We start from the raw sequence: 16,463 nt of genomic DNA, 5'->3' as shown, positions 1-16,463 counted from the left end.
AATTATTAAATACCTCCGAAACGATCTCCATTTCACTTCGATGCAAAATAAGATAATGTATTATTGACAATTTATTTCCGAGGTGAGGATTATTTTTAAACGTTTGCACAAGCAAATTTGTTGGCATTGTCATGTCAATTAAATCTAAAGTCGCTAAATTAATCACATAATCGCTCCCTACGGTCACAAGTGATGTAAGACAAAGTCTGTGCGTTTCTAAGTTGGTTAATAATGGTTTTGTTATCACATGACAACAGGGCTCATGCATTGCTCCAATATCCAATAAATGTGTACACACTTCTGGTATAAAAACCAGCATATGATCACCTATAAAACAAAGCAAATGATGAATAATCACGTCTTGGGAGAAGCACCGACTTTTTAGTACCGTGGTATTTAAATAGAGGGCGTATTGTTTTCGCTTTACTCCAGGGAAGTCCAGGAACTACACAATGTATGACACAGCTTTGGTGTAACACAGTAACAGAATAAGCAAAATGGACTAAACTCGTATCGTCATCTTTGAGTTCAGTTGTGGGCTGTATTGGCTATAAACCAGGTTATAGAAATTTTGGGGTAAATACATTTTTTTCCTACTTGATATAAGTAGTGGTGGCACACGCAAACGTAACCGTTTGAATTGGTCAAAACAATTAAATCAAGGGAACAATCGTGAATGCGTAAAGGGACAGAATCGTCTTCGTAAATGCCACAATTGCCCGAGACAGTCGATAGGTGGGGTAAATTCAGCGGGATGTTGAGCTAAAAAGCAAGTTTTTGAACAGTGTATAAGGTGGTACATTTTGGATGTCCGAAACAAAGACATTATACAAACACTTTTTACGATTACCCATTCTTATGTAGTTGTAATAGTTGTATTTATAAATAGAAATCATAGTTGGCTATGACATTTTCGAAAAGCTTATTTTTATCTGATTTTAAAAAGATATAAATGCAGTTCGATACTTTTAAACAGGGCGTCCCAGCGAGTTGAAAATGCCCATTATTGACCTTTAAATAATAATATTAATAATAAAAATTATAATGATGATAATAATAATAATAATAATAATAGTATTTTATTGTGGCAATTGCCCACAAAAAGGCGAGGTTGGGTAAACATGGCTAGTTTGAAAACTAGCCAAACCGTCGGCTATTTTAGTAGAAAACGCAGTTTCAACTAAAATAGGGGCTAGTTATTAAACTAGCCAAGAATCTTGAGTAATTGACTTGAAACAAAATAGCTAGATTGTCTAACAGTCATGATCGCAATAGAATTTGAGCAACAATAAAAATAAATTATTTTTAAAACGGTTTCCTAGGAAATAATTCCCAGTGTTGTCAAATCTACACATTGTGATTTTTTGAATAAATTTTAATTTTTTTAAATTAAAAAAAACTGTTAAAGTCTGAGAGTAAATTTAAAAATAATTATTCATCGTTTTGTTACGGAACGATTACCTGGTATGAAACATAAAACCATAAAAAAATAATGAAAACTAAAGAAGTTAACACAATAAGTTTGTAGCTCCAGATTTTTTAAAATATGACTTTAGGAATTTTTTCAACATTTTTCCCCTAATCTGCACTTGCTTCTCAATAACGTACCACTGAGTTGGTGCGCCAGTTTTTGAGCACCTGTATAGCCTGTTTGTCAAGTTGTAACTTTAAACTGCAACAACTTGCTGAGTGTTAACGGGTGACCAGAAATAAGCCCACACAAAAAAGCCCACAAACATAAATGCCCATACAGACTAAAGTCCACACGGAATATTGCTCACAAAGAAAAATGTCGAAAAAAACTCACATGGAAAAAAGTTCCCAAGGAAAAAAGCGCACAGTAAGAAAAATCCACATCGAAAGAAACCCACACCGATAAAAAAAGCTCACACAGAAAAATACCCACTTACCAAACACAGATAAAGAAACTCAGTATAAGATGTGTTGATGTAAATGGGTAGTATGACGTTTCCCCTCTAGTTTCTATTCAACAGTTAACTTTTTTTGTCTTCCTCTACTTTAAAAGTAAGATTTCCTGTCAATTTACAATTTACCAAAATCAACATCAGAGTAGCATAACAATCAGCTATAGTTAACCAGTTTTTAAACCCAGTTTTTAAATTTTAAAATGTAAATAATTTTTAATTTATGATGTAGGTAACTTTTAACCATTTTATCCTCTATTGCTGGGTATGGTTTAAATCATTAAACCGAAACTAGTCTACATTGTAAATTTTTACCCCGGTTGAATGGTCGTAATTATTAATTCCCATGTTATAAATAAAATTACGTTAACATTTTTGCACCAAATCAAAAATTTTCTGAATATATAACAGATCGGGGTGGCGACTCGGAGGTGACAAGTGATAAGAATTTAAAAAAAATACAGAAGTTTAGTCTTTCAACTACTTCATTTTTATTTTTGGTAGATCTTGTTTACTTTCTGAGATTTAAGTATTTAACATTATAAAACTGGGATATACCGGGTGCTCAAAAACCGGCGCACTCAATGGTATGTAATAGAGAAATGCCAACATGTAAAGGTAAAAATGGTAAAATAATTCTTTGTATTAAAGTTATTGAAAATAACGAATTTTAAATAAATAATATGTGGCAACGTTGTCTAACAATCGTGATAGCAATAGAATTTGATTAACAATAAATATAAATTATTTCTGAAACGGTTTCCTAGAAAATAATTCCCAGTATTGGCACGTCTACAAATTGTGATTTTTTATGGATTTTTTTTATTCAAAAAACAGCTAAGGTCTGATAAAATTTAAAAATAATTATTCAACATTAAAAAATAATGAAAACTGAAGAAGTTAACAAAATAAGTTTGGAGGTTAAGATTAATTAAAATTTTTGCCGTAATATACCTACACATGCTTCTCAACAACGTACCAATGGTGCGCCAGTTTTTGAACACGCTGTAGTTATATTTATTTACGTACTATTTACCTATTTAATATTTTCCAAACGCAATAAGGTTATATTGGGGGTCCCTTTGTACAGAAGTTAACCGCCTCACAGTAGGTTTATTACCAGACCCATCGCCAATTTGTATTTTATTATTGTGGTGTACTTTGGGTCCTGGTCAAATTGGTTCCTGGGTGAGGGTCGAATTGGCTCCCACATGAGCAGGTAGATAGAAAGGATATGTTTTTATTATAGATTTAAAGCTGGTAGAAATGTTCAAATAATTATTTTCTTGGCACGACATCCAACAACAAATTTCATTTATTCGTGGTTAACTGGTTATTTAAAAAAACAAGAATGTTATTTTTAAGCCCAAAGCTCTGTAATTTCGTAAAATGTTATGTAAATAAGCTCATTTTGCTCTGACCGTTCTCAGTTTACTAATTTGCGTTTGCCGTTGCATTTCCTTTTTCTCGATTACGTTGAACATTAAAGACTGAATTTTCACAGATAGGGTTCTATGTGCTCCGAGAAAGAAGTTTGAGACAACTTAGATATGTGTCAAGCATCAAACAAAAAATGTGGTTCTGGCTCTAGAGGTCTACTTCTTGTTCGGTTTTACATCATTTGCTCTAAATCATCCGTCAATTTTAAATTCGCGTAGATATGATTGTTTTCTTAATAGGTACCTGTATATCATGCTACTGCACGTGAGAATTTTTACCCACTGCAACAATTCGTACTTAGGTACAAGTGGGCTGAATCCGTTTCTGTAAAGCTGCCTGTTCAATGTATTTGGAACGGATTTATGAACTTTCTGTTGGTATTTGGTAAAAAGACCTCAAGTGGTAAGTATTCCCTCATTATTAAAGTTAAAATATTTTATTGGGACCATATAACCTTACCCGATTTGGACGACTATACATTATTAAATAAAAAACATTTTCATCAAACTTTGTTTTTCTAGGTGGGTATTTTTCTATACAGGTTGAGTTTAAATTCCTTCATAATCTGTAAACTGGAATGTCTTCAATATGTGTAGAAACCAATACTGTAGTTCAAAACTGCAAACGCGTAATTCAAATTTTCCTTAATTCCATCCCTAACGCGACGCTTGTGAAGGTTCTGATAAATCAAAACATGAATGGCCGCAAAAACACAGTAAAAAGAGAGGCACTACTATCATCTCATCAGTGTCAAGAAATCTTATGGACGAAGGTTAGTGCATGGGCGCGCGCTTGCAGTCAGATAAACCTTTACATCGAAATGTTGTGGAAAAGCTTGCATTGTTGATATAGGTTATTAGAGAGTATTTAAAAATGTTTAGTCGAAGAATTTTTTGTTTCAACCCTCGAGAAGGGGCTGAAAAGACGTTTTAGCTAAAAATTTGCATTTTGCGTTTACATACTCGTATCTTCCTTCTGGATAAAGCTAATAACTCCGTTTTTTTTGCAAACAAATTTTCAATAAATGCAGATTTACACGTAGTTTAACAAGGTTGAGTTTTAATAAAGGGAAACCAAAAAAATTACATTTTCTTGTAACGTTGCATAATTGTGTAGTGAAATTTTCGAGATGTGAGAAAGTTTTTTATTTTAAAAGGTAGACTCCCACATAATCGAGACGAAATAAAGCTAATACTTGAAATAAATTTTTGGTGCAAGAATCATTTCGTTATCTGTAAGACTCACTAAGTTATTGCAATTTAAAATTACTGCAAAATGCGCCTGAGGTGAAACCGCACCGTATTTCCCTCTGAAAAGTGTTCACCGCCTTTGATAACATTTCGAGGGCTAAAAATCGTAAATAATTAAAAAATAATTAATGTCACTTATCTATTAATATTATACTTTTACTTTTAACCGCCCTAACTCTCTGTTAATTTTAATAATATCTAAAAAGTCAAAAGAACATTTTTATCTCATGTACTTATTTAAAAAGCATAAGTAGTAACCCAGTAGAACTAAATTAAGAAATTGTAATTCATTCCAAAGTTTTCTTTGGTGTGACATAAATTTAACATTTTTAACCTTTGAAATGTTGTCAACCACACCACGTTTCAAAGGGAAATACGCTGCGATTTCACCTCGAGCACATTTTGTAGATAACTTGGTGTGAATTACAGATATCGAAATGATTCTTGCACCAAAAACTTACTTGAAGACTGTTTAATTTCGGCTTGATAATGTAAAGGTCTATTTATTTAAATAAAAAACTTTGTCGCATCTCGAAGATTTCACTACACAAATTTGCAAAGTTACAAGAAAATTTAATTTTTTCAGTTTTCCTTTATCAAAACTCAACGTTGTTAACTACGTAAAAACCTGCATGTATTGAGAAACCTTTTGCAAAAAATATGAAGTTTCTAGCTGTATCTAGAAGGAAGATACAAGGATATAGGTAAACGCAAAATTTAAATTTTATGAAGATTTGTGCAAAGCTTTTATATCTGCTAATATTCCCATAAAAAAAAACTAAATAATCCTTCTTTAAAGTCCTTTTTAAAAGAATATACAAATCGTAACGTTCCTGACGAATCAACAATTTAGTTACACGCTGGGGTATTTGGTTCGAAGCAGTTTTTTACTTTTCTAAAAATTTTAATCAATTAAAATCATTTGTTTATTGCTTTAAACGACGATGCACAAAGCATGAAACAATGTAAAACTTTAGTTTCAACCACAAATTTAGTTTCTTAACTTAATTTTATTGAAAACAATTTTTCAAATATTCCAACTACGATCAAATTTCTAGAAACGTAAAATTTAAAATTATCCACGGCAGTTGAGAAATTTGAGTCTACGTTGATAGAGTTAAAATCTGTAGAATGATCATTACAAGATAAATTTAATGCAAAAATTGACGCAGTTGTTACTAGAAATCCCGATTTTCTAGTTTTAAAACAAATAGCGAATAATGTACCACCTTCCACATATTTTGCATTAGCACCAAACTTTTTATTTACTCCTGTAACCAGCTGTGATGCAGAAAGATCTTTTTCGAAATTCAAAGATATTTTAACCACAAAACGGAATCATTTTTCGACGGAGAATTTAGAAAGAATCACACTTATTCAAGCGTATTTCTCAGGAGAAAATGATTAAAATATTTTTATTTAGTTGTTAATTTTAATTTCCACTGAATTAAACGCAACATTTTTAATATGTAATAGTGACTTACGCTCCCCTGTATTAAACATCTTCATTGGTGTCCATGTAAGATCGAGGAAATGATGAAGTTATTTTTTAACGATTATTTTTTTCACCTGTCAAATTAGGTGCCTTGTTAGGGTTTGAACTAGCCAATCAGAAGCTGATATTAGCGACTATTTCAAATTAACTTATTTAATTAGTAACTAAAATCAACTACAACATTTTTAAAATTGATTCAGAAAATAATCTCAACAAATATACCCCGGTCTTAATAAATTAGCGACTATTCCATTGTCACAATTTTTCTTGAACACTCCGTAATTATAATATAACAATAATATTTATGTTTTAATTAGATTTTTGTAAGCGACCGGTAACACCAATTGTAAAAACCCCAAGTAAACTACGCCAATGCACGCGCTGTAACGGACCATTTCATGGATAAATATGAACATCGCGAGAGCGCTACGACGAGTCAGCTGAAATTTTGGAACAAAAACTGTTGAAATTCATGAGCACTTTTTAGGATTTTGCCAAATATTTAATTCAACAGCAGAAAATTTGTTTACAGTTATTCGAGATCATCTAGAATCTTTAAATTTAGACTTAAAAACATTCGTGGAGAGTAGGATAGAATCTATGCGGCCCTTAAGATATGATTTAGAAAAAGTTTAGGATGCGTTAATGAAATATCTGAGGATACAAATAAAGAAATTAAAACACGACAACAGCCAACTTGTCTATGCACGAAACTTAAATCTTTTAAATTCATTACTCCTGTAGTAATTTGGTACGATATTTTATCACAAATTAATATCGTAAGTAAAATGTTTTAAAAGATTTCTAATAACATTAAAAAGTGCTTAGAAATATTGCATGAAGTTATGAAGTATTTTGAAAATAAAAGATCTGACAAATGTTTTGATGAATTTATTGGGGAATCAACCAATATTGCTGAATTGTTGGAAACAGATACTACTTTTTTCGTACCAAAACCGATTAGATCAAGAAGGAGGACAACGCAGTTTGACTATGAACATGTCGATGAGATCGAAATAAATCCCAAAACTCATTTTAAAATAAATTTTTATTTTAGTATATTGGATACCACCCTTACTTCATTACGTGAACGTTTTCGGCTTTGAAAAATGTAGCAAAAGATGATTTACGAAAATATTGCGACGATTTGCAGATCGTGTTATCGGATAATGGTGAAAAAGACATCGACAGTTTAGAAATGCTTGACGAAATAAATGTCCTATTAAATTGCAAAATTGAAAAAGCTTCTGGACCTGTTAAAATATTAGGATATATTATAAAAAATGAATTGCAACATCATTTTCCAAATTTAGTAGTTGCCTTAAGAATCATCCTAACAATACCAGTTTCCGTAGCGTCGGGGGAAAAATCGTTTTCGAAACTTTCTTTAATAAAAAATCATTTAAGAACAACAACAACAACACAGGAGCGATTACATAATCCTACAACCATATCAATAGAATCGGAAATACTTGACACTTTAGATATTCATGAAATAATTAAAAAAATTGCAGAATTAGCTCGACGTGTAGCATTTTTATAAAATAAGTATTTTTTCATATCGCATATTATTTAATTTTGTTTTTTTATATTTTTATACTACATTGTTTTATGTTCTTTTATATTTTATTATATGTAGATAGATTTATATGAACATATTTTATTATACCTACATATTTTATAGTACCTAAACCTAAAATTTAAGTTGTTCTTTTTGCTTAAATATATTTCTAAAATAAGTTTTTTCCGTGTGAGTTTTTTTTTGGTCGAGCTTTTTTCCGTGTGGGCATTTTTTTTTGTAGGATTTTATCTGTGGACTTTTTTCTTGTGTGCATTTTTCGTGTGGGCTTATTTCGTAGATTCGTGTTAAAGATGTCGAAATGTTTTTTGCACCAAAAACTTATTTAACCTATTAGCTCCATTTCGTCTCGCTTATGTATAGATGTATCTTTTAATTAGAGAAAAACAAAAAATTCTCGCATCTCGAATAATTCACTACACAAAAAACAGTTAGAAGAAAACTGATATTTTCTCAGTTTTCTTTTGTCAAAACTAAAACTTATGTCTATTCGTTAAAATCCACATTCATTGAAAAATCTTTTGCAAAAAATGACAAAATTTGACCAATTTTACATTTTTCAGAAATTTCCACAAAAACATCTTTTTTATGATGAAGGCAATTCCAAACAAAAAATCGAACTTTGGATTCGAAATTAGCAAAAATTTTTGCATATGAATCAGTTCAAAAAAACGTGTGTCCTTCAACCGACGGACAAATAAATTATTAATTATTGCGCGCTACTGATGGATCCTCTCCTGGCCAGTTGACGAAGAATATACATGTTATATTCGCATTTTAATAATTGTAAGTCCAAATTGTCAGAAGGTTGGTAAGTTGGTTGGTTTATAATAAACAAGATAAATCTAGTTTGTAAATTAGCCAAACCGTAGGCTATTTTAATAGAAAACGCAGTTTCAACTAAAATAGCGGCTAGTTTACAAACTAGCCAAGAATCTTGGCTAATTTACTTGAATGATAAAACAGCTGGATAGTTTATACCTTTTGTAAAGCATTCTCCGCGGCTAATATTAAAATAATACTTTCTCGTAACACAAAATATCTTTAACTAGCTGACAAACTAACCAACTCGCTGACTAACTTAGTAAATGAACTAAGGTTATGAGATCTTTTTATTTTTGATTACCAGGTCGTATTTATAAACTAACAAATACAATGATGTTTTATCTTGTTTATATTAACTAACTTACCAACTTTCTGACAATTTGGACTTAAATAATTAAAATGCAAATATAAATTTTTATTCTATCTTTCAAGTAAATTAACCAAAGACTCTGGCTAGTTTACAAACTAGCCGCTATTTTAGATGAATCTGCGTTGTCTGTTAAATAACCAACGGTTTGGATAGTTTACAAACTAGCCAAGTGTAAGCTGAGCTTACTAAGCTCATTACTTATTAGTAGACTTTTTCAACATGTAACATTTTCTGTATGTCCGATAAAAGTTGGTTCAATTTTTCTATGTAAGAACTTGGAACAAAAAAACTGTGTAGTTGTGGCAAATAACTTACAAAAATATCAGTTATCGCATCATACCATTTTAGAATATTTTAAGGTTGCCAAGAATAAGGTACCTTATTCAATGCAATAAGCAAATTCAAGACCGTATTTTTGCTAATTTTACAATTTCAGGGGGCGTTCATGCAAGATTACTTTCATTATCATCCATATTCACAAAATATGGATAAAACAAAAATTTTAAATCAATTTTTCACTTTCAAAGTTGAAACTACCAACAGTCACAAAAATCCCTAAATCGACTAAAATAACAATTTTGTTTAAAAACGACAAAATGAGAGCGAATTACAACAAATAGTATAAAAATCTCGTTTCATAATACCTTGAAGCACTCATTCTTTCAAAAAACTCGTGGCCAACGCCACTTGTTTTTGAAACTGAATTCGTGCTTCAAGACTAATCTTAATGAAACTTGTTTTTTAATATAGTATCACATAGTTTTAACTGAAGATCCAATATTTTTTTCATGACCAACGAAAAAGAAAAAGCAAAATACTATTGTTTTTTAAAGATATTTAAAAATAGTCTATTACACAAATAGACATATCAAATTAGAAACAACTTTATGTTACCATTATCACAGCTAAACGTATGAAAAAATCGCTGACAACATTATTAAATGTGCAGTAAAAAGCGGCTAATATCTTTGTTTCCAATGTGTATCTTTTATTATAAGGAAGACATTTTTTTCGCTTAACAACTTTTGTTTATAAGTCGGAAACAAAAGACGATAAAAGGAGAGTTTTACCAAAAGTATTTCCGCAAAAAACAATTTGGACGTCCAAAATGCACCCCCTGTACGGGGTGAGACAACTCTGGCAAAAAATCGCGTCTTCTAATTAACTTAATTAATGAATGTCAGTGTTTTAAATTTTGTTAACATGACAAATTCAAGTTTAAAAACGAGTGGCGCAGCCACTATGAAATAAAATTGGTTCTATTTTTGTATCTCAATTAGAAATCAAAATTACTGGTCAAGATAAATGCTAATTACAATTACTAAATGTTTATAATTTATTATTCCTTTATAACAACAGTTCTCAAAACAGTGACTGTCAACTTTTTTCCATAATTTTTTGCACCATTTGATAAATAATATAATTTTAAACATGTGTTAGAGTTAAGAAAAAGGGAAAAGAAGGGGGCGCCACGGTTATGAGGATGGTGTTGGAGAAACCTGTAGCCGCCGAATACGCAAATCAAATCACATACCTGCAAAGAGTTATAAAGACATTTCATGTTGAGACACATGATCTAATAATTTAGGTCATGCTTGATTAAGGGGATCCCGCAACAAAGAGAAAGCGTCTTAGGGGTTACCATTAAATTTAGCGGCCAAATAAAAATATTAGTCGGGGGAATGAAAACTAAGTGTGCATTCAAGCAGAATGTGGTTCAAGCTGCCCAAAGCTCCGCAAGAAATAAAAAATAAATATGCGTATGGTGGTAATGCCATCAGCCAAGTACCAGAGTTTTAAGGTCGCATCTACAGCCTCTGACCTGACCTAGTAGTGACCGGGACTGACGCCGACGGCGTCTCCTCCGAAAGACGAGTCACAGTTAGTAGCGATGTTTTTGGCATTACATTATCCGGTCATCCATTCCAAGGAATACCCGGGGTCAGTGCTGCTTAGCTTCATAGATCCTATGAAATCAACTAATCTATGCAACTAAATCTTGCTCCGCAAGAGCAATTGGGCAAATTGGTGATACGAAAGCGCAAAAGAAGTTAAGGGGTGGAACAGTGCTGGGTGAGCATAGGTGATTTGTCTTCTGGAGAGGTTGCGCCCTTTATTAAACCAAGGAACCTTCAAGGGGTTGGAGACCAAGCTGGCATATGCAGAACCGCTTGTGCGATATTTTTCAGCCCAGTCCCGGGCCCAACTATTAAACCATTTCTGATGGAGAAGATAATAATAGGTGTCGGCATGGTGAAGCTTTGGTTTGAATGGAGACTCCATGCTTAATGCAGCATGAGCAAGCATCTTCATTGCCGTTTATGTCAGTGTGGCTTGGGGTCTAAACAAAATAAATTTTGCGCAGGTCCCTAGTGTCATGAATAAGTTCCTTGAAGAGTAATGGAAGCGGCGAACAATTACGATGAAAACCTGTACGAACAAGGAACTAGTTTGATGCTTTAGAATCGGTAGCAATGACTATATCGCATTCAAGCCCCTCAACCATTTTCAGTTGGAGAATTTTTCGCGAGAGGCTTAGATAAAGAAATTGAGGGGTCTTCGCAAAAAACACCAATACCAGCTTTTTCTTTAAATCGGGTCGACGGAGGCATCAATGTAAATTACGTAAACACCAGAAGGAAATTTTTTTCTCAACCAACGGCGAAAAATGGCGTTGTTCCCAGAACTCTGTTTTGTTACAGGCGCAACAAGGGATTGAATCGATTGAAAGAAAAGCACCGCGTCGTACACAAAGCAGAGAAGAACTTGAGTTTGCAGAAGATTGGTTTTTATTGTGAAAACCTGTAAGGCAACGATCACAGGGGAGTCAAGCTCAAGCATTTTCAGCGTGGAACAGATTATAGGGTGGTTAGGACAGGCTAAGTTTTTGAGTAAGAATCTAATCCCTAAGAGGCGAAGCCGTGCAGCACAAGTAGATTCTCCAGCTTCAGATAGAAGAACGGTGATAAGAGTCGATTTCATGCAACCTAGAATGACTCGCAGGGCTCCGCGTTGTTACTTTTCAATTCTCCCGATTCGGCCTTGCGATAAGTAGGACAAATTCCAGGTACGGGCAAACCATAGCCTTGTAGATCATTCAGGGAGTGTTGGGGTGGGCTCCCCGCCAGGGTTTGGAGTATACGGGTTCGATCGAGAGGTTCTGATCAATGAGAAGGCCAAGATATCGGTATGTTGACGTCCAATAGGTTGCGCTCGTACGGAAACTGACACCTATTTTTCCCGACTTTCTTTGGAAGTAAAGTGGATTGCAATAGAGTTGGAGGGGGAGATGACCATGTCGTTTGACTCCAATGAACCAGCCAAAGTGTACAAAAAAGAGCGACGCAGTCTTCAAAATTATTACCCTCAGAAAGGATACAAAAGTTGTCTGCATATTGAACAATCTGGGTGTTTGGTACCAGAAGGCCTAAGGGGATAATGGAAAAGATGTTAAACAGCAAAAGGCTTAGGGGAGATCCCTGTGATAAACCCTTTTGTGTTTGACAAGGGCCTAACAAAGTATTTAAACATGGAAATAAAACTAATCTAAGTTGTTTTGTAAAAGAGATGTAACTTAAGATAGGTGATATGTCTAAAAAACACGTCACAATTCTCTTCTTTTGAACAAGGGCATTTTAGATTGAAGAGACAACATATGTTTGACATTCTGTGACACCATAACTTCGACGAAAACGAAAACCCCACTGGAGGGATTCAAGTCTCCATTTAGTCACTAATTCCAGAGTTTTTGATAGGCATGAATGTGCTATTGGTCTAAATCCCTTAGAATGTCCAGGTGTCTCGTGCTCAAGCGACCAGCAATCTTTTAATTTGCGTGGAGCTTTTCTCATCTCTAACAAATTAGGTCATAGCACTTATCGTCCCACCAGGGCGGTTTCTTAGTGAGTGAGCACCAAACTCGGGGGTGCATTGTAATTTCACCACACGGTCAATACGGATTTCCATTCAAATTTTAACACCCCATTTAACCATTTAGAGGGTGATTTTCCAAAAATCCTTTCTTAGTATTGTGAAAATTTAGAGTTTCTATACCCAAACGTTTAGGCTGTGCGTTGATAGGTGGTCAGTCAAGACAAGCAATTTTATTATATAGATTTGATGTAATTGGAAGTCGCGATTTTTTGCCTGTTATTATTAAGAGTTAATTAATAATTACTTACCACACTTTCATGTGGCAGGTCATCATGGAATTGTAATCCCGACAAAGTCGGTGATGTTTTGCTTGTGAGGCTTGGAGGTGTTTCTTCTTCGCCTTCGACTAGACATCTCGTAGGTTTCCGGTTGTGTATGTAGTAAAGGGTTTGATGGATTGGGTCCCACTGGGCCCAACTAAATTTTCGCACTAGCGATTCGTAAAAGAAATTTTCTGCGTTCAACTCGTTATCATTTTTTATCTGATATTGCAAAATGCCTAAATAAAATTAAACCAAATTAAATGTCTTCTCACTCGAAGAAAACACTTACATTCCTGGTGGATTAAAATAAGAAATTTCACTGGAGAATTTTCCGATAGAACGGAATATTTTTGGTAGAGAAACTGTACCAATATTTGTTTGGACCGTTCAAGGTCCAAATCACAGATTTCGTTTTTTGTGCCAATTTTTAATAAATAGGGATTGTATGTGAAAATTTTGCTATCATTTGGATCGATTCTTTTAATAACATAGGCAAGGTAAGTTTTACTACTATCGATGGAAGCTTGAATACAATTAACTACAGTTTCAAAGGTATGTATTACAGTTAAGTCATTTGTCGAAAATGAGTATAATCCGATTTTAGTAACGTCTTTTTGAATCTTGCTCGATTGTACCCAACTGAAGAGTAAAGTCTCATCTTGTTCTTGGCCCAGCAAACGCCACTCATTTGCTACATCTGAAAAAACAAAATCTTTGTACAAAAATTATTGAATTATTTACAAAAATCATAATAATAATAATAATAATAATAATAATAATAATAATAATAATAATAATAATCAAACAAAACAAACTATAAAACATAAACCTGAAATAACTAATACACAGAATACAAGCGAAGGGAAAAATATCAACTGATAATAAGAAAAAAGAGAAAATGATAATTTTTTAAAGGAATACACGTAATATTCTGTTTTTATTGTTACAAATTTAAACAGGTGATAGAACATTCAATTTTAAAACAAAAGTTAACTATAAACATGTAATTAAGTTTCCATTTATGTTGCATTGACAAATGTTAATCTCCAATTAAAATTTAATTGCGATTAACACGTTTTGTTAACCGGCCCTAATTTTGTTTAATATTAGTTTTGCAATTATCACTGAAAACGAATCAAAATTATTTATTTAATTTAACCAGAAAAAAAAACCGCAACATTATTTGAAATTTTTTAGTTCTGCTACAAAAAAATGTTTTGATAATTGTAACACTTTTAAATTAAGTGAAAATGTTTAGTTTTTTAAAAAGTAATTTAACAAGAACCATTTCTTAAAGAAAATTATGCATTACTGAGAAAAAATTGACACAAAACAAAAATAATGTAATACTTTTTTTTTTGATAAACTGTTTTTAAAAATTAACAGACGGTTTACAGAAAGTTTTAATCGCAATTAATTTTAAATGGGTAGTAATAAAGCGATTAGTAATAAATCAGTATTTAATTAATTTTTGCACAGTAAAAAATTTACATGACAAGTAAACCATGCACAGTGTTTTGTTAAAATTTGCCCAGCACAGCACAGTATTTAGTTTCAGTTTGCACAGTTTAAATATAAACGCTCAGTAGCTTCGCCCCAGCGACCTAAAAGGAAACATACTATTTCTTCGGTTATTAGTTATGATGCCTGTTTTCGAAAATATTCTCTCGTGACGACACGTATGCGCACTGGACAATAATCGATCATTCGAATAATCATTCGATTATTAAAATATATCGATTATGCCCAACATTAGTCGCTATAAGCTTGCAGGGGATTATCAAAATTCCCTGTTGCGAACAGGTTCAAATCGGATACTCAGCAAATTTTAACCCCTCACGATCCAACGTATGACATTATCGTAAATCTTTTTTCACTTCTAAAAACTCATGGTTACCAAATACAGCATTCTATTGGACTGAAAAGCCGAAAAAAAAATGCTGGATTATATTTTGTCGCTTTGAAATTTTGAGTAACTTTTGAATGAGAGTGTGCTATTGGTCGAAATATTAATGAATGAAATAGTCTATGTGAAATTTGAAGTAACTGTTGAATGAGAGTATGCTATTGGTGGAAATATTAATAAATGAAATCGTCATTGTAATTATGGTAGGTCTCATAATAAAAAAATGTCGATTAAATCATAAACTAGAATGAAACCTTTATGAGGATTTTTGCCAAGCTGAAAATAGTCTTATTGAATAAATGGATTTTCCCCTTATCCAAATGGATTACAGTTGTTTCAATTGTACTCGTATATCTTATCTTATATCTTAATCGTGAACATTACAAATTGTTGGGTAATATCATATATCACCTTGTTTAAAATTTTCGAAACAAATTGGTGTTAAAGCATAATCATAATGTATTCATTTGCACAATTGTCCCTAAGTATAAGAATTTTTAGTCATATTGTTGGTAAGAACCCTTGGATGTTTTTGCCTGGTGCGAGCGGTCGGTGACTCAGTAGGTCAGCCAGATTTGTTTACCTAAACTTCAAACTCGAGAAAGAGCCCTCTAATAACTAATAGAAATAGTGAAGGCTTCTAAACAACAAAGGAACGAAGAAACGAAGCTAAACTATTTGGCCAAAAATGGGCAAAATTAAGTGTATGATGGGTTATCTAATACGGCGCTAAATACTGCGCCATCGTGTGAGTCAGAAACACAATACTTCCAGTATAATTCAACCTTAATACCTACGCGTATAAAAATTGTAGTCAACATTGTTATGCAACCACCAATTCGCATTAGTGGCAAAAAGCAGTGGAACTTGTATGAAAGACAGTGGGAAAATTAGTTTTAATAAACAACAGGGTATCCACAATAGTTTAGTTTGTTTACATTAAGTACAATCATACATTACTTTAATTGTAATATATATTATCATTATTATAAACAAAAGTACCGTTTGATCATGATATTGGTACTATGCGATCATTTGATTTTATAATTAGAGGAGGCGGTTTTGTGACTTTGTGATTGATAAACTAGTACAAATTGAGGGAAAAATGTATTATAAAATTATAATAAAATATTACCGTTCAAAAGATAATCATTTGGTCTTTCAGTTTGATTAAATATCACAATCGGCCTTTTCATCCAAATTAAAAAAAAATATAGTCTACTCTAATTATAAATTTAAATGATCACATGGTAGAATAAACAGATCATTCTAAATAATTACTAAATACATGATTTAGCTAAGAGCATTGTCACCAATGTGACCAATTGTTACTTTTGTACTATCCATTGATACTGTAAATATGTAGTTATCAAACTGTGCGATTATTTTGCGGCCGTGCAATTAATTTCCGGCTGTGCGATTATTTCCACGTAATTTTCTTCTTACACATTGTCAAAATTTATAGTTTTTTTCCTGT

General features: G+C 32.6%; 1 protein-coding gene across 6 annotated transcripts in view; it reads right to left on the bottom strand.

The window, feature by feature from the left end:
* pigeon overlaps nucleotides 1–16,463 on the bottom strand; it is a 44,481-nt gene that overhangs the window by 20,921 nt on the left and 7,097 nt on the right. For all 6 annotated transcript variants that reach the window (XR_001574764.2, XR_010335634.1, XR_010335633.1 and 3 more), the window contains exons 2-6: nucleotides 13,370–13,777; nucleotides 13,066–13,316; nucleotides 598–762; nucleotides 389–548; nucleotides 14–327 (exon numbers count right to left, since the gene is read on the bottom strand). Coding sequence is in view for 3 of the 6 variants with exons in the window: in XM_008200794.3 (XP_008199016.1) it covers nucleotides 14–327; nucleotides 389–548; nucleotides 598–762; nucleotides 13,066–13,316; nucleotides 13,370–13,777 (1,298 nt within the window). In the remaining 3 variants the exon portion in view is untranslated. The remainder of the gene's footprint in view (nucleotides 1–13; nucleotides 328–388; nucleotides 549–597; nucleotides 763–13,065; nucleotides 13,317–13,369; nucleotides 13,778–16,463) is intronic.

The sequence above is a fragment of the Tribolium castaneum genome, chromosome 10 (assembly GCF_031307605.1).
Source record: "Tribolium castaneum strain GA2 chromosome 10, icTriCast1.1, whole genome shotgun sequence".
Classification (NCBI taxonomy): domain Eukaryota; kingdom Metazoa; phylum Arthropoda; class Insecta; order Coleoptera; family Tenebrionidae; genus Tribolium; species Tribolium castaneum.
Note: the sequence above shows the minus strand (reverse complement) of the source record. Positions and strands in the feature narration are given on the sequence as shown.